The following is a 17543-nucleotide window of genomic DNA, read 5'->3' as shown; positions in this document are numbered from 1 at the left end:
TTATAAATTAACTTATCCATTCATTTCGCTAACAGCATTTAACAAGAAATCCATGCGAGATAGGAATTTAAAAATATATATATAGATAAAACAAATAAGAAAGCTACAGTCGAATGTGCACGACTGTGAGATATCTGTTACCCATTTTAAATAAAATCAAAATATTGTAGTATTATTTTCAAACTATACTGAAAATACAAAAAAATATACCAAATGGTGTATTTGGTATATCGATATAGTACCACATTAAACAAGTAAGAAAGCTACAGTCGAGTGTACTCGACTGTGAGATACCCTCTACCCATTTTGAATAAGAGCAATATATTTTGCGGTATTATTCTTAAAATATACCAAATATAGTGCAAAAACACTTCCAAATGGTATATGTGGTATATCGATATAGTACCGCATTCAAAATATACCATAGACGGCACAATATACCAGATTGTCGACTAAAGCAACTAAGACCCCTAGTAAGTAGGCGATCAGATAAAAATTGTGGAAGTTATTAAAGAAATACTTTTGTATGGGCAAACACACCTGCTAAGTATGTATTGTATGTATGCGTATTATATACATGCTAGCCTATATTGGTATGTGTATGCATGTGTAGTTTTGAAACGCAGTTAAACACGGCAACAATTACTCGTGTCTTAGAAGCTTAGAGTTAAATAGCAGCTTCATAAGCACTGCGATAGCTTTGGTGGTAGACTGCAAGTCCAACATGTTGTGGTGTTTGGGTACCATCGCTCTAGCTGCTAAGAGAAAACAAGAGAGGCTTTGGTTCATCAGCTGCAGCGATTGATTTAACGGCGCTTGATCGCTCTCTCCCTCTCCATCTAGAGCATGTAACAGAGTTACATTGTACTTCTCTATTTTTTCTGAAGGGCAGTCTTCAAAATTCAGCCAAACTTTTCACAAGCACCTCTACACAATTACTAAAATAAATTAAATATTATATATTAATTTATTATATTTCGTGTTTATGAATTCAAGTTGTCAGATACATTTAGACAGTAGTGGTAGGCGCCTCGATTGGTGAATCATCGAAGGCCGTATCATATATCGGGTAGTTTGGGGCTCCGTCGGTCGGCGCAGTCGAATTTATAAGGATCTTCTGTCTATCGGTCTGTTTAGAAGCACGTCTACATGCGAGTACGAGATTTGAAGGCTCTTCAGCAGAGTTCATTGGTATTGAGTGAGTACGGTTTGATATATAGTAATATATCCACCACCAGAATAATTTCTCGTACATGACAAACACTCATAATTATTCCCCTTCCAAATTCTTTCCCACAAATCATATCATAAACATAAACATTTGTCGCGACGGCACCAACTGTCACAAACAAAAAGATCCTATTACATTGGCGATCGTGCCACTTCCAAAAAATCCAAAGTCCATTAAAATTTTCCATTTGCAACTTGAGGACTCAGCATTACTGCACTAACACAAACACAAAACATCACACGTATGTTAGCCCTAAGTCGTAATAAGAACTTTCATGTTAGAGCTCAGCATATTGTGAGTTCAGTTTTTAAAGACACTTTCCTCACTTAAGACGCGTAGCCCGCGAGCTTATAAATAAAAATAAAGTAGTCTATTAAGAAAACAAAAATAAATCCTTGTGTTTTATTTTTTTTAATGTTCGTGCACCGCGAACATTTAATTGGCGCAGCCGTTAGGATACGTCGTACTAGTTACTGAATCAACAAAGCAGTCGTGAACCGCTAGAAGGACTTTAACATTGTCCTGGGTGAACGCGTCCTAGTTGTGAACTATACAAAACGTATCCGCCAAAAACATCTACGTGCGTGAGTGCGTTATTTAAACGGTAATACAAAAAAAAACGTTGCAAGAAACCCGAACCACGTGTGCAAACTAATAACAAATCAAAAATGGCAACCGAACTAACAGAAGCACACTTAAACCAGTGTATAAATCAAATCAAACACGTGCCAGCGTTTGATAACGGAGCAGAAAATTTGTCGGCATTTATAAAGAGAATAGATGTTATTCTGTCTCTATACCCAACAACTGATGTACGCCAAAGCAGCGTAATCTTCGGTGCTATTGAACGACAACTGGATGGAGAAGCCCAGATTACGCAATCCAACAATTGGATGTCGCTGAGATCGTCCCTAATCGAGGAATTCAGGACACAGACACCTTATGAAGAGTTACTAAGAAGACTATACAACACCAACTGGAATGGAAGTCTACGTAAGTTCGTCGAAGAGCTCGAGAGAAAATCCTATATTGTTAGCAATAAGTTAGCACTAGACACTGACGCTAGCACAGCAATAATTTATAAAAATGCATTAAAAATAACCACAAAAAATGTAATAACTAGAAAACTACCAGACAGGATATACATGACCTTAGCAAGGCATGATATAACTTCAATAAGCAAGCTAAAAGCCGTTGCTCAAACAGAAGGCATTTATGAGTCTTATGAGACTCAGAATAACCATAAAAGTGAAAACAATAGTCGTAGGAATCAAAATAAATCTTACGCAAACTATTCAAACAATTCTCATTCAGATGATTCGTCCAATTCAAAACCACAAACCAATTACTCAAATTCAAATCAGAATAATCAAAATCTTCACCAAGAATTCAATAAAAAACTAAAAGAAGCTCAAACCCAAAACCCTTATAACTATTCGAGGGATACCTCAACAAGTCGTGGGCCTAACCCACCGATGAAAAGACAAAGGGAAAGCCAAAGTGGCCAGTTCAAAATGGAGCAAGGTGAAAATTTTCATCAAAGTGCCTCGGAACTAAATGCAGAGCAAACACACCATACATAAAAATCAAAATGAATGAAGTAAACCTAAAATGTATCATTGATACAGGTTCTTCAATAAACCTTTTAAAACAAAATACTTTCAGCTTTCCAATTTATAAAAATCCAATCAATGTTCAAACAATTAATGGGACTACCGAATTATCAGAAAGTATACTTTTTGGTCCCAGCAGACTTTGCCCTACAAAACAAAAATTTTACATTCATAATTTCTCTGAAAATTATGATATGCTATTAGGAAGAGAATACTTAAAAGCCAGTAAATCCCAAATTGATTACGAAAATGGCACAGTTACATTAGGAGAATATAAATTTACATTTCAAAACGAAGAAGAAAATTCTGAAGAAACTTACACAGAAGATTGTGCAAATCCACCCTTGACCGAAGATAGGCCATTCAACTTCGCAATCGAAGATGAATTAAAAGAGTGTAATGAGTTCAGACTTGAACATCTTAACACAGAAGAGGTAGAAAAACTAAAAAAAGTTTTACATGAATTTCGCGATATTCAGTACCGGGAAGATGAAAATTTGACTTTCACCAGTACGATTAAGCATTCAATTCAAACGAAACACGAAGACCCATTATATAAAAGACCCTATAAATACCCAGAGGCTTACGATCAAGAAGTCAATAAACAAATCAACGAAATGATAGAGCAGGGCATAATTAAAAAATCAAAATCCCCTTATTGTTCACCCATCTGGATTGTTCCAAAAAAAAAGGACGCTTCAGGAAAACAAAAATTCCGGTTAGTCATTGACTACCGAAACCTCAATGAAATAACCATTGACGACAAATTCCCCATACCAAATATGGATGAGATCCTAGACAAGTTAGGCAAATGCCAATACTTCACTACGATCGATCTTGCAAAGGGTTTCCATCAAATCCAAATGGATCCCGATTCAATTGCAAAAACTGCCTTTTCAACCAAGCATGGTCACTACGAATTTACTCGTATGCCCTTTGGGCATACCTTTAAAAATGCTCCAGCGACTTTCCAGCGCTGTATGAATAACCTACTTGAAGATCTGATCTTCAAGGATTGTCTAGTTTACTTAGATGATATTATTATCTACTCCACTTCATTGGAAGAGCACATATCATCCATTTCGAAAGTCTTCTCAAAACTTCGGGAAGCAAATTTGAAATTACAATTAGACAAATGCGAATTCATGAAGAAGGAAACTGATTTCCTCGGGCATGTAATCACCACGCAAGGTATAAAACCAAATCCAAACAAAATTAAGGCAATTGTTGAATTCCCAATACCAAAGACACCAAAAGAAATCAAATCATTCCTAGGTTTATGCGGATTTTATCGCAAATTTATACCCAATTTCGCAAATATTGCAAAACCCATGACAACAAAGTTGAAGAAAAACGCCACCATAAACATAAAAGATCCCACTTATGTGTCAGCATTTGAAAAATTCAAAGTTTTATTAACGTCCGATCCGATACTAGTTTATCCGAATTTCGAGAAACCATTCTCATTGACTACAGATGCTAGCAACTTCGCTATAGGCGCCGTTCTATCACAGGAACACAAACCCATTTGCTATGCAAGTCGAACTTTAAACGAACACGAATCAAACTATTCAGCTATAGAGAAAGAACTATTAGCTATCGTGTGGGCAACCAAATATTTCCGTTCTTACCTATTCGGTAGAAAATTCCAGATCTTAAGCGATCACAAACCACTAGTTTGGCTCAGTAACATTAAAGAACCAAACATGAAAGTACAAAGATGGAAAATCCGATTAAACGAATACGATTATCAAATCAAGTATTTACCAGGAAAAGAAAATAACGTAGCAGATGCACTTTCACGTATAAAAATAAAAGAGAATTTCTTAGGAGAAGATGCAATTAGCACAGGAGCAACTATACATAGTGCTCAAGAGGACAGTCAATATCACATACCAATAACCGAAAGACCTTTAAACTACTTTAACAGGCAAATAGAATTCATAAAAGGTGACGATAATAAAGTTGAAACAAACCACTATTTTCATAAACTTAACATAAAAATTTCTTATAAGAAAATGAATAATCAATATGCTAAAGATATGATAAAGGAATATATTTGCTCGAAAAAAAAGTATTGTATATTTTCACAAAGAAATAGATTTTCCAATTTTCCAAAGAGCTTATTTAGAAATAATAAATCCAAGTAATATAACTAAAATAATGAAAACAAGCTTAAAATTAATTGACTTACGAACTTTTGCAGAGTTTAAAGAATTAATTTTAAAAACACATAAAAAATTGTTACATCCAGGTAAGAAAAAAACAATAAATTGGTTTAAGGAAAAATATTATTACCCTGATTACCAAAAACTAATACAAAATCTAATTAATGAATGTGAAATTTGCAACATAGCTAAAACCGAACATAGAGATACAAAACTCACGTTCGAGATAACACCCGAAGTACTTAATGTTAGGGATAAATATGTTATAGATTTTTATATGATAGATAAGAAACAATTTCTTTCTTGTATAGATGTTTATTCTAAATTCACAACATTAGTTGAAGTTCAAAGTAGAGATTGGTTAGAAGCTAAAAGAGCTTTACTAAAAGTTTTCAATGAAATGGGAAAACCCATAGAGATAAAAGCAGACAAAGATTCAGCATTCATCAGTGCGGCTTTGCAAATTTGGTTACAAGAAGAAGGCATAAAAATTAACATAACAACAAGTAAAACAGGAATATCAGATATAGAAAGGTTTCATAAAACTATAAATGAAAAGTTAAGAATAATAGGAAGCGACGATAATATAGAGAATAAAATAACAAAGTTTGAAACAATATTATATACTTATAATTATAAAACAAAACATAAGGCAACTAATAGAACTCCAACAGATATTTTTATTTATGCAGGAACCCCTGAATATAACACACAAGAGAATAAAGTAAATCAAATAAATAACCTCAATAAAAACAGAAGTGATTTTGAAGTAGATACACGATTTAGACAAGCTCCATTGGTTAAATCAAAAACCACAAATCCTTTCAAAAAGACAGGTAACATTAAAAAGCTCGATGAAAAACATTACGAAGAAACTAATAGAGGTAGAAAAGTTACACACTATAGATCGAAGTTTAAAAAGAAGAAAGTAATTAACAAAAGTAAATATGTTACTTAAACACGATCAAATAGATCACATTAATCACGAAAAGTTGATGAATATTAAAACTTCTGCTTGGTTCAGTACACTTACAAATGAAATTTTCATCATGTCCCACATTCCATTGAGTAATCTTGAAACTAAAACTTTCCAAGTAATCCCTTACCCAGATAAGAATGGACAAATCATCAATGAAAGTGTTGAAGGAAAATTTTATTTACACAATAACTTTGTTTCGAATTCAATCTCTAAAAAGATCATAAATGACCAATGCATAACTAATATAATAAAACATGAAACTCCAGTTTTCACCTTTAATAAATATCGTAAACAAGAATTTATACAAATAGTAGAACCAAACATCATAATAACCTGGAACTTAACCAGAACCAAACTAAATCAAAATTGTAATGAGTTAGAAATATACATCGAAAAAGATAAAATAATAAAAATATTTAATTGTACCATTGAATTAAAAAATGTTAAAATTTCAAATAGAGCGCAACAATTTACAACTATTATGTTTACAGAATACAATGTAACTAAAATAGAACCACTATTACACATTGAAATAAAAGAAATGATTATGTATAACAATAGAAAACAATAATTATAAATATCCAATAATTATGATTGTATTAATTTTAATCCTCATTGTTATATACAACTTAGTGAATAAGAAAATTAAAACACGATTCAACATAAAAACACAAAAATTTGTAAGAACACATGACACAGACATAAGTGCTAATGCTGAAACCGATAATATTGAAATTCCAGTCCCACTTATGTACCCCGAACTAAACGCTTGAGGACAAGCTAACCTCTATAGGTTGGGGGGAGTAATATATCCACCACCAGAATAATTTCTCGTACATGACAAACACTCATAATTATTCCCCTTCCAAATTCTTTCCCACAAATCATATCATAAACATAAACATTTGTCGCGACGGCACCAACTGTCACAAACAAAAAGATCCTATTACATTGGCGATCGTGCCACTTCCAAAAAATCCAAAGTCCATTAAAATTTTCCATTTGCAACTTGAGGACTCAGCATTACTGCACTAACACAAACACAAAACATCACATGTATGTTAGCCCTAAGTCGTAATAAGAACTTTCATGTTAGAGCTCAGCATATTGTGAGTTCAGTTTTTAAAGACACTTTCCTCACTTAAGACGCGTAGCCCGCGAGCTTATAAATAAAAATAAAGTAGTCTATTAAGTAAACAAAAATAAATCCTTGTGTTTTATTTTTTTTTTACTGTTCGTGCACCGCGAACATTTAATTATATGTATGTAGTTTAGAATGGTGACAAATCTAATTAAAATGATTGCTAAGAATGAGACACAACTGAAAGCCAGGCATAAGTCGCTCGCGAAGTTGCACAATGATTTCAAATTGAATCACTAACTGATTGTGCGGTCATCGGCTCGTGTACATGCAGCTACGGAATATTTGGAGCAAGAGTTAAGAGAGTTTGAGGAGATTTACATCGCTGGAGTCGCAGTTATTCGAAGTAAACTCAATTAATGCAATAAAACTACATGAAAGGACGAAATTAGGTGTTAGGTTACTTTATGGTGAGCATCCTTAAAAGTTTCTTGATGGCCAGTACAGGACCATTACGTCTAGTAATGGTAGTAATAAAAGGGCATCGATATTGTAGTCCAGCAGTAGGGCTCGAGAATCACGGTTGGAGGACCACCAAACAGTAGATGAGCGGAAGTTAGCATATCCAAATCGTCAGGATTCTCTGAAATTGAGAGAAACAGGCGACTATTAATCATTGCCGCAGAAGTTTCTTGCCATGCTGAAGTTAATTTTTGGCCCCGACTAAATTAGTTGCATTATCGGACCAAATCTGATTGAGCCTCCTACGAAAATCATTTTAAATCATTTTAGCGCTCCTAGAAAGCGGCAGTTGTTAAATCCTTCACCAACTCAAGATGAACCGCCTTGCTAGCAAGCAGATGAAAACGCTAAATATTGTAAACGAATTTATGCTAATAGCTCTAGCTCCAATGTGAAGATTGGTTTTATGACAGTGCGCGATGAGTGCCAACGTTATGGTATGGTTCCGTCGAGTCAATATAATAGGGTGACGGAAGGGTTGAATTGGCCGAACGCCAATACGAAGAAGTCTAAATTGGACGATGAGCGGCAGCAAAGAAGCGATTGAACTTGATTTCTTGACGAAGCGCTTCGAACGAATTTCCTTCAAGTCACTCAATAAGTTTGATAACTGCTTACAGCTATGTGCCCTGTTTGACATCTACCACGTTGTTGCCTAGATGCTGAATATGATTAACAAATTTAAACATAAACGCATACTCGCGATACATTGAGGCAAATATGATAAGGTATTTGCAACGAGGGTGATATTATCATATGGGGACTATCATGACTTTGCCACGCATTTCCAATATTGAAGCTTCTATGCAGCGTTGTGAGGGCCATTCAATGCGATTTCCAATAAAAAACTCAGGTCCATGAAATCATATCATTGACTCTGCTAAGCATTCGGAGGTGACACCTCTAGAGAATAAGTTGGCACGGTTCATAGAAATGGGAACATGTTGCCACTTTATGTTGACAGTAAGCTCCTCCTAGACGCTACTCGATTTACCACAAAACTTGTATGCATCGTCTTTGATCTACGAGAGCACCACCGATGAATCGTCCCAGCAATAGAAGTCACCGTCAAGGAAGCCCATTTTGCGAATTTCATGAAGCAGCTTGGCCAGAAGATAAGCACTACATAGTTCCCGCTTAGGTAACGATATAGTTTTGAATGGTATTTTACAACACAACAGCTGGCTCTGCTAACTATGTTTACTCGACCGTCGGCCTCTTCGCTAGCATCACAAACTCTATGAGCTTCCACGGCACCCAGCAGACAGTTCTCGGGTATGACAAGCTGGAAATAGAGTTAAAGCTGCTGAACATTTCTACCCAGGCTGTGTACCGCTGCAACGGCAAAAATATTTTGAATTTTGTCATGACTAAGACCTAACAGATCATAAAGGCAGACTGCCTACACGGCTGGGAACATCCTTTTAAGAATAAAAGCGAGAACAACAGCTGATCAGATGAGGAACCCCAAGCTAGGCCAAGAGTTTTCGTGATTTCACTGCCATTGTCGAACCTCATGTACGGTTCCTTGTCATTATCAGTTATTTCCGTCATTACTTCTGCATGACTAGAACACCATTTTCTAGTTTTGAAGTTTGCGAGAGCCAGAATTGCAGCTTTTTCCTGAAGCTCAGCAACTGAATCGCCTCCAGATACAAAATCGCCAAAATAGAATTCATTCTTTAATGCAGCAGAGGCAACCGGGAATGAGTCTGTTTTATCATGAGTCAGCTGATGCATTGTGCGAACAAACAAAAATGACGCTGACTTCGTGCCATACTTAACAGTGTCCAGCTTAAAAATCTTTATATGTCGAATCGCGTTATAAGGTGCATTGATGAAGTCATGTGCACACATCGATTCATTTTGCATATATCACCTGGTAAGTCCACCAGATATCAACGAAAGCGAAGAGGAATGTACATCAATTTGGCCTGTATAACGGGACCGGCCATCGTAACCTCATTTAGAAAATATCCAGTGGATGTTGCTGCTCGTTACATCGAACACAACACGAAGCTTTGTTATCGTGCTATCGGCCTTTAGTACGCAATGTGTGGCAGAAAATACTTGCAAAGCTCAATGGTAGACGAGTTCCGATTTTCACAAATTGGTATAGGTATATGTAGGACCGGCTGCCCCTGTTCGGGGCAAAGCATAGACGCACAGCTGTACTGGTGGAGCGTATCTTCGTCTCAGAAGTCGCACAGTATGGATGCATTTTTGGCGAAAGCCAGCAGCATCTTAGGTGGTAACCGTGAAATGTCACAAAGATTGTTGTGGCACGACGAATTGAGGTATTTAAACCGGAGTCGGGATAACGCTGGGGATCTACAGAGAAGATGCTCAAGTGTTTCCTTAACTCCGGACTCGTTGCATTTCCTGCACTGCTCACTGTCTGTGATAGCCAGCTTTACAGCATGGACAGCCGATAGACAGTGACCAGTTAAAATGCCTAGCATTAGCCTGCAGTCTTTCCTTGAAAGCTGCATGACGAATTGGTTTAGGTTATTGTTTATTGAAGCACACATCAGCCTTGCAGTTTTGCAAGAGATGGTATTGCGCCAGCTCGCGTCCCACTGAAGTCTAGAGCTCACATAAATTTCTCGACTTAGAGTTCGCAGGGATATCGAAACATTGCACATGTTACGAACATCGAGCCCAACCACCTCTTTGGCGAGAGTGTCTGCGATCTCGTTGCCATCGATGCCCTGGTGGCTTGGCATCCAATAGATACGCACGACCGCGGATGCGTTCTGCGACTCTATTGCTCTTCTGCTGTCCAGGACAACTTTGGACTTAACCACATCAGAGTGCATCGATCTTATTGCAGCCTGGCTGTCAACAAAGATATTAATCGAATTGTGATGTAAACCCTGAGCCACTTCTGCAGCCTTGCCAATGGCAAAGACTTCCGCCTGGAAGATGCTGCAATGGTCAGGAAGTTTATAGGAGTATTTAGAGACCGGGTCTGGGCAGTATACGGCCGCACCGACTCCTTCGTCCATCTTCGACCCGTCGGTGAAGAGGTTGAGGACTTCGGGAAGGCATAACCCTTCCCGCCAGCAGCCCGGTTCCACGTATACCACGTTTATGTTCTCAGTACAGGCGCTGTGGCCATAGCCTAATAAACCCATTTTGCCTGTAGCAGCAATCCTTAGGGGCGATTTTGCGTTTGGCGCTGTGTCCTTTCCATGACGGATAGTTACGTCCTTTTTCCCGTAACCTGCCACCACACTAGAATACCATAGGTGAGGATAGGGCGAACAACATAAGATTATGAGGGAGGCCCCAATTGCAGCTAAGCATCGTTTTCGCCATGTACAAGGCTCCGGCGGCCTTCTTCATCCTGCCTCCATGTCAATTTGCTATCCAGGACCACACCTACGTATTTTGGAGGAGGACCACCCGCCTGTCGCTAATAAGGCGGTTGATCCTTCTGTGGATCGCTGGAGCCGTGTTCACTGAGGTAAAGCCCTTCATAATAGTGTCAGTAGTGACATTATTGAAGGCTCCTGAAATGTCAAGATAAGTCCCCAAGGCATATTCTTTGAAGTGGTCTGCTTTTTCAATGGAGGCTACAAGAGCATGGAGAGCCATCTCGATAGACTTGCCCTTCGTATACGCATGTTGGTTTGGGGCCGTGCATATCAAGTAGCTTCTCCAGAGTTTTAAGCAGAAAAGCGGTTAGGCTGATTGCAATTGCCCGCCTTAGAAAGAAAAATGACTTTAGAGGTCCTCCAAGAAGATGGCATATGACACCATGCGAGACAAGCCGTCTAAATCTCCGATAACCATGGAACAATTGCAGATTTGCTGGCTTGCAGCATCGCTGGTGAAAGTTCATCGAGACCGGGCAACTTTACCCTTGCAAAGGAGTCGATAGCCCAAATAATTTTGTTTGTAGTGATTAGACCGGCAGGGGGTCTCATAACTGGGAGACTATCACAGCTCTTCAGCACCACCACGGTTAGATCGTCATTGCTGTAATTAGGTAGTAGATGAGCTTTAGTCCCTTTTTTACAAGGACGGCAGTTCTCGATCTACTTACCAATGTCGGGATGTATTAATCGTAATTAGGCGACTTCAGCCCTGCAACCGTGTTGCCCGACTCTATCCACGGTTCCTGGACCAAAGCCGCGTAGGCGGACCCTTCCTCTTGTGTGAAGAGGAGCTCTGCCGAAGCCGTTTTAGATTTGTGAAGGTTAAGCTGCAGCACACTCATTAGAGGTTTGCACACTTGCGGGTGGACCGCCTGCATGGACGGTTCCTCCCCAACTCCTCCGTCTCGTCCGTCAAGTTGAGGTGCAAGGTGACGTCAGTCATGCTCTCTAGCCCGAGATCTGCCTCTACCTCCCCTGACCACAACGGGTTTTTTGAGGTGAAGGTACACGCTCCCTAAGCCTCACGCCATCTTCCCATTGCGCTTATACAGCAGATCCTCGGCCTCCTTATTGATCTGAATGATCACGTGCTGCCCACCACTGGGTAAAGGTTCATCAACCTTTAGCACGGACCAATCACTCGTCGGAATGGCCGGGTTGTGCTTTTTAAGCAGTTGAAGCGCCCGCTCGTCCTGCACAGTTGTAGGGAACAGGACCTTCACCTTCGGCATGGACGGAATATTATTCCTGTCCACCACGTCCAGCTTGGCCCCTCCCATAGTCCGTCCAGTTTGGGTACTGTCACTTTCAGCCACAACGTTAGGTCGTCCTTGGATGTCAGGATCTTGACACCATTCATCCAACCAGTGCACAGTGGGCGATTTGGTCTCGCTAGCAGCATTTAATTAATAACTTCTAAACTAAAATAGATGTCTTCAGTCGGTTTTTTTCACTGATCAGAGAAAAATCATAGAGTTTTTTAAGTTAAAAAAATTTTTTTTTAATTTTTTTTTTAATTTAAACAATTTTTTTTTTTAATTTAAAATTTTGTTGTACTTTTATTTTATTTGAACTTCAATTAACATATTTCATATATAAACTTTATCTAAAAAATGATGGGATGATGGAAAAAAATGGGATGACTTCTGAGTGCAATACTAAAAAAAGATCCCTTTTTGGTACTAACACTGTGTCTAAAAAGTACCATAGTTTGAAGGCTAGCAGGTACTAGCAGTTAATATTACACATTTTGGACGCCACTGATTCACACTTTCGGCTAATAAAAGAGTTAGACTGAATCCACTTGAATAAAGTAAGTTCGACTCCACGAAAGTCAGGTGTACGCTAATCCGGACTCGTTGTTAATACACTGAATTACCACTACGTTTTATGAGCTACACATTTATAGACCGGTCACAAACATTGATTTTTTTTTAAAATACATACCTTGAATATAATAAAAAACCAAACTTCTAACAAATTCACTAAAAATTGTAAATTTCCGAGGAACTCGAAATCAATGAGCGAAAAAAGAAAGAATTTTCTAGAGCTCTTTGCAAAATCATATCGTGTGTTTGACCGTTCACAGCTGATGATCAGTTGATCGTAGAGCTTTTAAAAAGCTTTTAAAAATCTAATCAAAGCATCTGCTATCGATATGTGAAAAAATATTAACGGTTTTTTAAATTTGAAAATTTGAATTAAATGCGAGACCAAATCGCCCACTGTGCAGTGCCTTCGAAAGTAGGCATTGGACTGTCTGGGGCATTCTCCATCCTGACAAACAGTGCGTCAACCAGCTTGCTATGGGTCAAACGCCACCGCTCTGCAGACATTTTCCCGTTAGGGTCCCCTCTGTCTGAAGCTGAACTCCACCTTCTTGTTAGCAGGGCCGGTAGAACCGGTCTGCACCTTATTGCTTTTTCGGAGGGAGCTAATTTGGTTTTCACGCATCCACGTGTTAGCCCAGGCAAGCCTCTCCTTATCCTTCACAAACAAGTTAGCTACGCCACTGAGCTTTGCGTGAATGCGGGTCGCCGCCTTATTTTTGGCCTTCTCCTTCAGCCCACCCGTGCCCCGCTGCGCAACCATGGAGGTGCTGGCGATAGGCCGAGGTGACTGAAGAAGACGACGTTAGAGATTGACGCAGCGCTCTCTTGGTCTGAGTTGGTTAAGACAACGGCACCCGCGCGCATCAACCTGGAGTTGTTGTCTGTGGCAGTATTGTTGCAACTGATTTGGCCTGCACCCACCGCATCAAAGGTGTGACCGCTGGCGACACGCAGAGAAGATCTCTCCCCCCGTGCCCGCCGGTGGTAGTAATCACGCGTTCCACCGACGTTTGGGCTGACATCCCAGCCCGGCTTGAATCTTTTATATGCTCCATTCCGAGACATATTGGCTGATTTTATTCATGGGAGCCCCCATAGCGTTTTCAGTCTGACCGCTTTTCACAAAAAAATTCGACCAAAATTATAATCGGCTATAACCCAGCAGCCGGTGTAAACAGTATTACACCCCGAACTCTCGATAGAATTGATGCACAGGTGTAAGCTCAATTGCCTATGGGGAAATTTTGCTGCAGAGAGTGAACAAAAAGCCCATTGAGGTCGAATATTTTATGCACATCGCCTGCTGAATCAAAATACCACTCCTAGCTGTTAATGTCATAAAACATTTTCGTCATTACAGGGTCATAAAATCGGGGTGTTTGCTGATTCAAATTCGTTGAAAGCTAGCCGCACAAAGCTAGATCTATCATCGAGGGTAGATTGAGAGAAGTCTTACATAATACACTGCAATGGCAAGAACAAATGTTTACTTGTAATCCTTAGGTCATTTAGATGGGCAGTCATTAATTACGTTCACGAATCTATTATTTGTTTTAGATAGGGGAAATCATTGGCCAACGTCTATGGTTTGTCGAAAATTGTAATACTTGTACGAGAAGTGAGTGGGAAGAATGACTTAAAGAAGTACGTAATCATCCTGATAGATGCGTTTAGAATAATAGTTTATTTACACTACATCCAGAACATTGACACTGACAGTTCAATACATGCCACAGATTCTTTGTTTGGTGTACCAATTTGAATTATCGCGGATCAGGGTCGAGTCTTTGCAAACACATGATTCGGTCAATTTTCTACCCAAAAGAATGTGCTTCACTGAATAGTTAATGGACGAGCAGAGAAAACAGTATGCTGACTGCCGTCGAAACCAGTCAAGATGCCTCAGTTGAGTCATCAGCGCCAGTACTAAACAGTAGAGACTTTCGGTTTATTGCCAATTAACGAAGAACTTAGTATAATTGATAAGGAATTTTTAAGAAAACACGAAAAGAAAAATTAAAAAAAGACAAACTTAAATTTTATATGAACAAGGTAAAAATAACAAAATAATGTATGGGGCCATTTGTAAAAGAACATAGAAGTATGACCATGAATTTTTGAGGCCTTTGTCGAATACACAAATATGTAAAGAACTTGATGAAGACCTAGATGACTTAAGAGAACATTTATCTGATTCCCAAATGGAAACTGCAGATAGTGCAGAAGGCAAATATGCCTGAATCCAATAGGATTCCCGAATGGAGAATGAAGATAAGAATCGAAGGATACAGGCTTTGGAATTCCAAGAGGGGATGTAATAACCGTACCATAACAGAAGGATTTCTTATGTCAGGAGTCAGTTGTAAGAGTAACTACATCAGTTAAAAAGGCTAAATAAATTAAAAGAATAGTTGTCTAAGGTTAAGAAGAAAATGTAATGACAAGAATCTATGAATTAATATTACAAAATTTATTTGCTTGTTTTGTATTAACGCTTAAAATGATATGTAAAAAATTGATTAGTTGAAAAAAGATGCCGATAGTATTTATATATTTCGTGGCATGTCGAAAATCTTGTGGATCCAGCATTTTCCGAGCTTGAGTCAGTTTGTTAAGCATCGAGACATCGAGCAGAACTTGCTGTGCTTATTTGAAGCGAAAGTTTGAAACAAATATGGAACCTGAACCAAATGTTTTGGTACTGTGAATTCTGTGAGGGACGTTTATTTCTTAAAATCTGAGATCTTATATACCTGACAATAGTTTCTTATTTCTAGCGGACCTCCGTTTTCTATTTTTATATTTATGTGAAACACATGAGCATTTGACAACCTCCAGTGAATGTGCGTGAGATACAGTTTTAATGAGCGCGAGGTCTTGGTTTTTTTATGAAATATAAAATTTCAAAATACGTATGTTTTAAATGCGCAAACTCTGGAACGTTTTGAGTTTACGAATGATTTTGGTATTTTAGATTCGAAGATCAAGTTGGATTCGCATATCTCGTCTATAGCTAATAGTTCCTTTGACGCACTTGGGTTAAGTAGGCGTAGGTTTAAAAAAATTTAATGATACTTACGGTACAAAATTTCTCTATACTTCCCATCTTCACTCGATTCTTGAATATGGGTTTTGTATTTGGAGTCCCCAATATAAGGTTCATCAAGATAAATTAGAATCTGTCCAAAAACAAATTTTGCTCTTCTCCCTTCATTCTCTGAACTGGGATTCCAGCGCTCACTTGCCGCCTTATCGTAGTAGACTTTTACTTATAAATCTCCCCAATCGTAGAACCTTTTCTGAACTAATGTTTTTGCACAAATTAATTGATCAAATTAGGCTTCCGATTAGAAATTGTAGAAACAAGTAAGAAAGTTACAGTCGAGTGTGCTCGACTGTGAGATACCCGCTACCCATTTTGAATAAACGCAAAATATTGCGGTATATTTTAAAATATACCAAAAATACAAATATACTAAAATTATACCAATCGGTGTATTTGTTATAGCGATGTAGAACCACATTCAAAATATACCAAGGTCGGCACAATATACCAGATTGTTTGGCCACAGCAACTGAGACCCCTAGTAAGAAGCCGTTTTTCCCATACAAAAGTATTTCTTTAATAACTTCCACAATTTTTATCTGATCGCAATCAAATTTTCAAATCATAAATACTATAGTTACTATTGTATACACCAAAATTCGCAGCTGTAGCTTGAAAATTACACTTGTTATTCGAATTTATTGATTTACGGGGGCAGAAGTGGGCGTGGCAAAAATTTGAAACAAACTTGATCTGCGTGCAAACATAACAAATGCTGTCGAAAATTATATCTCTATCTCTTATAGTCTCCGAGATCTAGGTATCATACGATCATACGGACAGACGAACATGGCTAGATCGTCTCGGCTGTTGATGCTGATCAAGAATATATATACTTTATAGGGTCGGAGATACCTCTTTCTACCTGTTACATACATTTCCTGCCGGCACAAAGTTATAATACGCTTCTACCCTATGGGTAGCGGGTATAAAAAATTGTGAAAACCGGAGCACCTAAAAACGAAAATCTGCCCTCATAAATATTTTTTCCCCTATGGAACTATGGAAGTTTTTTCTATTTTGGTATAAACATGGGCACTGGACCCTCTTGGATAATTTGAAGTAATGACACAATATTTTTTTTTTTTTAATATTTAAAGATTATTTATTGACACACAATTTAATGATCTAAATTAAAAAAAAAATATTTTTAGGCTAACTCCGTGCCTAAACAATAATCACCTATCTATCTATTTGAATCATTTTAACCATAATATGGTTAATATGGCCTTATTATATTGAACTTCAACACCTCACTAATTTTTTCTCGAACAAAGTCTCATTCGCATGGACAAAATTATTTGCTTTGAACTGTTTTTCGTGGATCAATTAACAGTAATTCAAATTAATTGTAATTAATTAATTCAAAACAATTAAATAAATTTAACTTACACACATTTCAACTCCACGTGCCGCAACGTCAGCGGTTCTACACGCGCAGAAATTCGACCTGCAGTCAGGTCGATGCACTACCCAGACGACATCCGAAACAGTTGCACCGGACGCAACAGTAATTAGCCAATTGGCATAAGCCAAATTCTAACATCAGCACCGTGGGACCGCCAATTAGACGGAAGACACGCAGCGAAGCTTCTGCTGTCCACGTTACCATTAGCTAGATCAACAAA

General features: G+C 38.1%; 1 protein-coding gene across 1 annotated transcript; it reads right to left on the bottom strand.

Moving 5' to 3' along the window:
- Window positions 1–7219: 7219 nt before the first annotated feature.
- On the bottom strand, window positions 7220–17527 carry LOC132787759 (uncharacterized). Its single transcript, XM_060795041.1, has 3 exons — window positions 17468–17527; window positions 15889–16057; window positions 7220–7715 (listed from the first exon to the last, which is right to left on the bottom strand). The coding sequence occupies exons 1-3, from the start codon at window positions 17525–17527 to the stop codon at window positions 7591–7593; spliced, it is 354 nt and encodes a 117-aa protein (XP_060651024.1). The 3' UTR covers window positions 7220–7590.
- Window positions 17528–17543: the final 16 nt, after the last annotated feature.

The sequence above is a fragment of the Drosophila nasuta genome, chromosome 2R (assembly GCF_023558535.2).
Source record: "Drosophila nasuta strain 15112-1781.00 chromosome 2R, ASM2355853v1, whole genome shotgun sequence".
Lineage (NCBI taxonomy): Eukaryota > Metazoa > Arthropoda > Insecta > Diptera > Drosophilidae > Drosophila > Drosophila nasuta.
Note: the sequence above shows the minus strand (reverse complement) of the source record. Positions and strands in the feature narration are given on the sequence as shown.

Bases quoted from the DNA above. Each gene is read 5' to 3' on its own strand.
- LOC132787759 (XM_060795041.1), bottom strand. From the start codon at position 17,527: ATGGTAACGTGGACAGCAGAAGCTTCGCTGCGTGTCTTCCGTCTAATT. The intron at 16,058-17,467 runs GTGCTGATGTTA...TACTACGATAAG, and splicing joins GTCTAATTGGCGGTCCCACG to GCGGCAAGTGAGCGCTGGAA. The intron at 7,716-15,888 runs GTAAGTATCATT...TCTCAATTTCAG, and splicing joins GTATAGAGAAATTTTGTACC to AGAATCCTGACGATTTGGAT.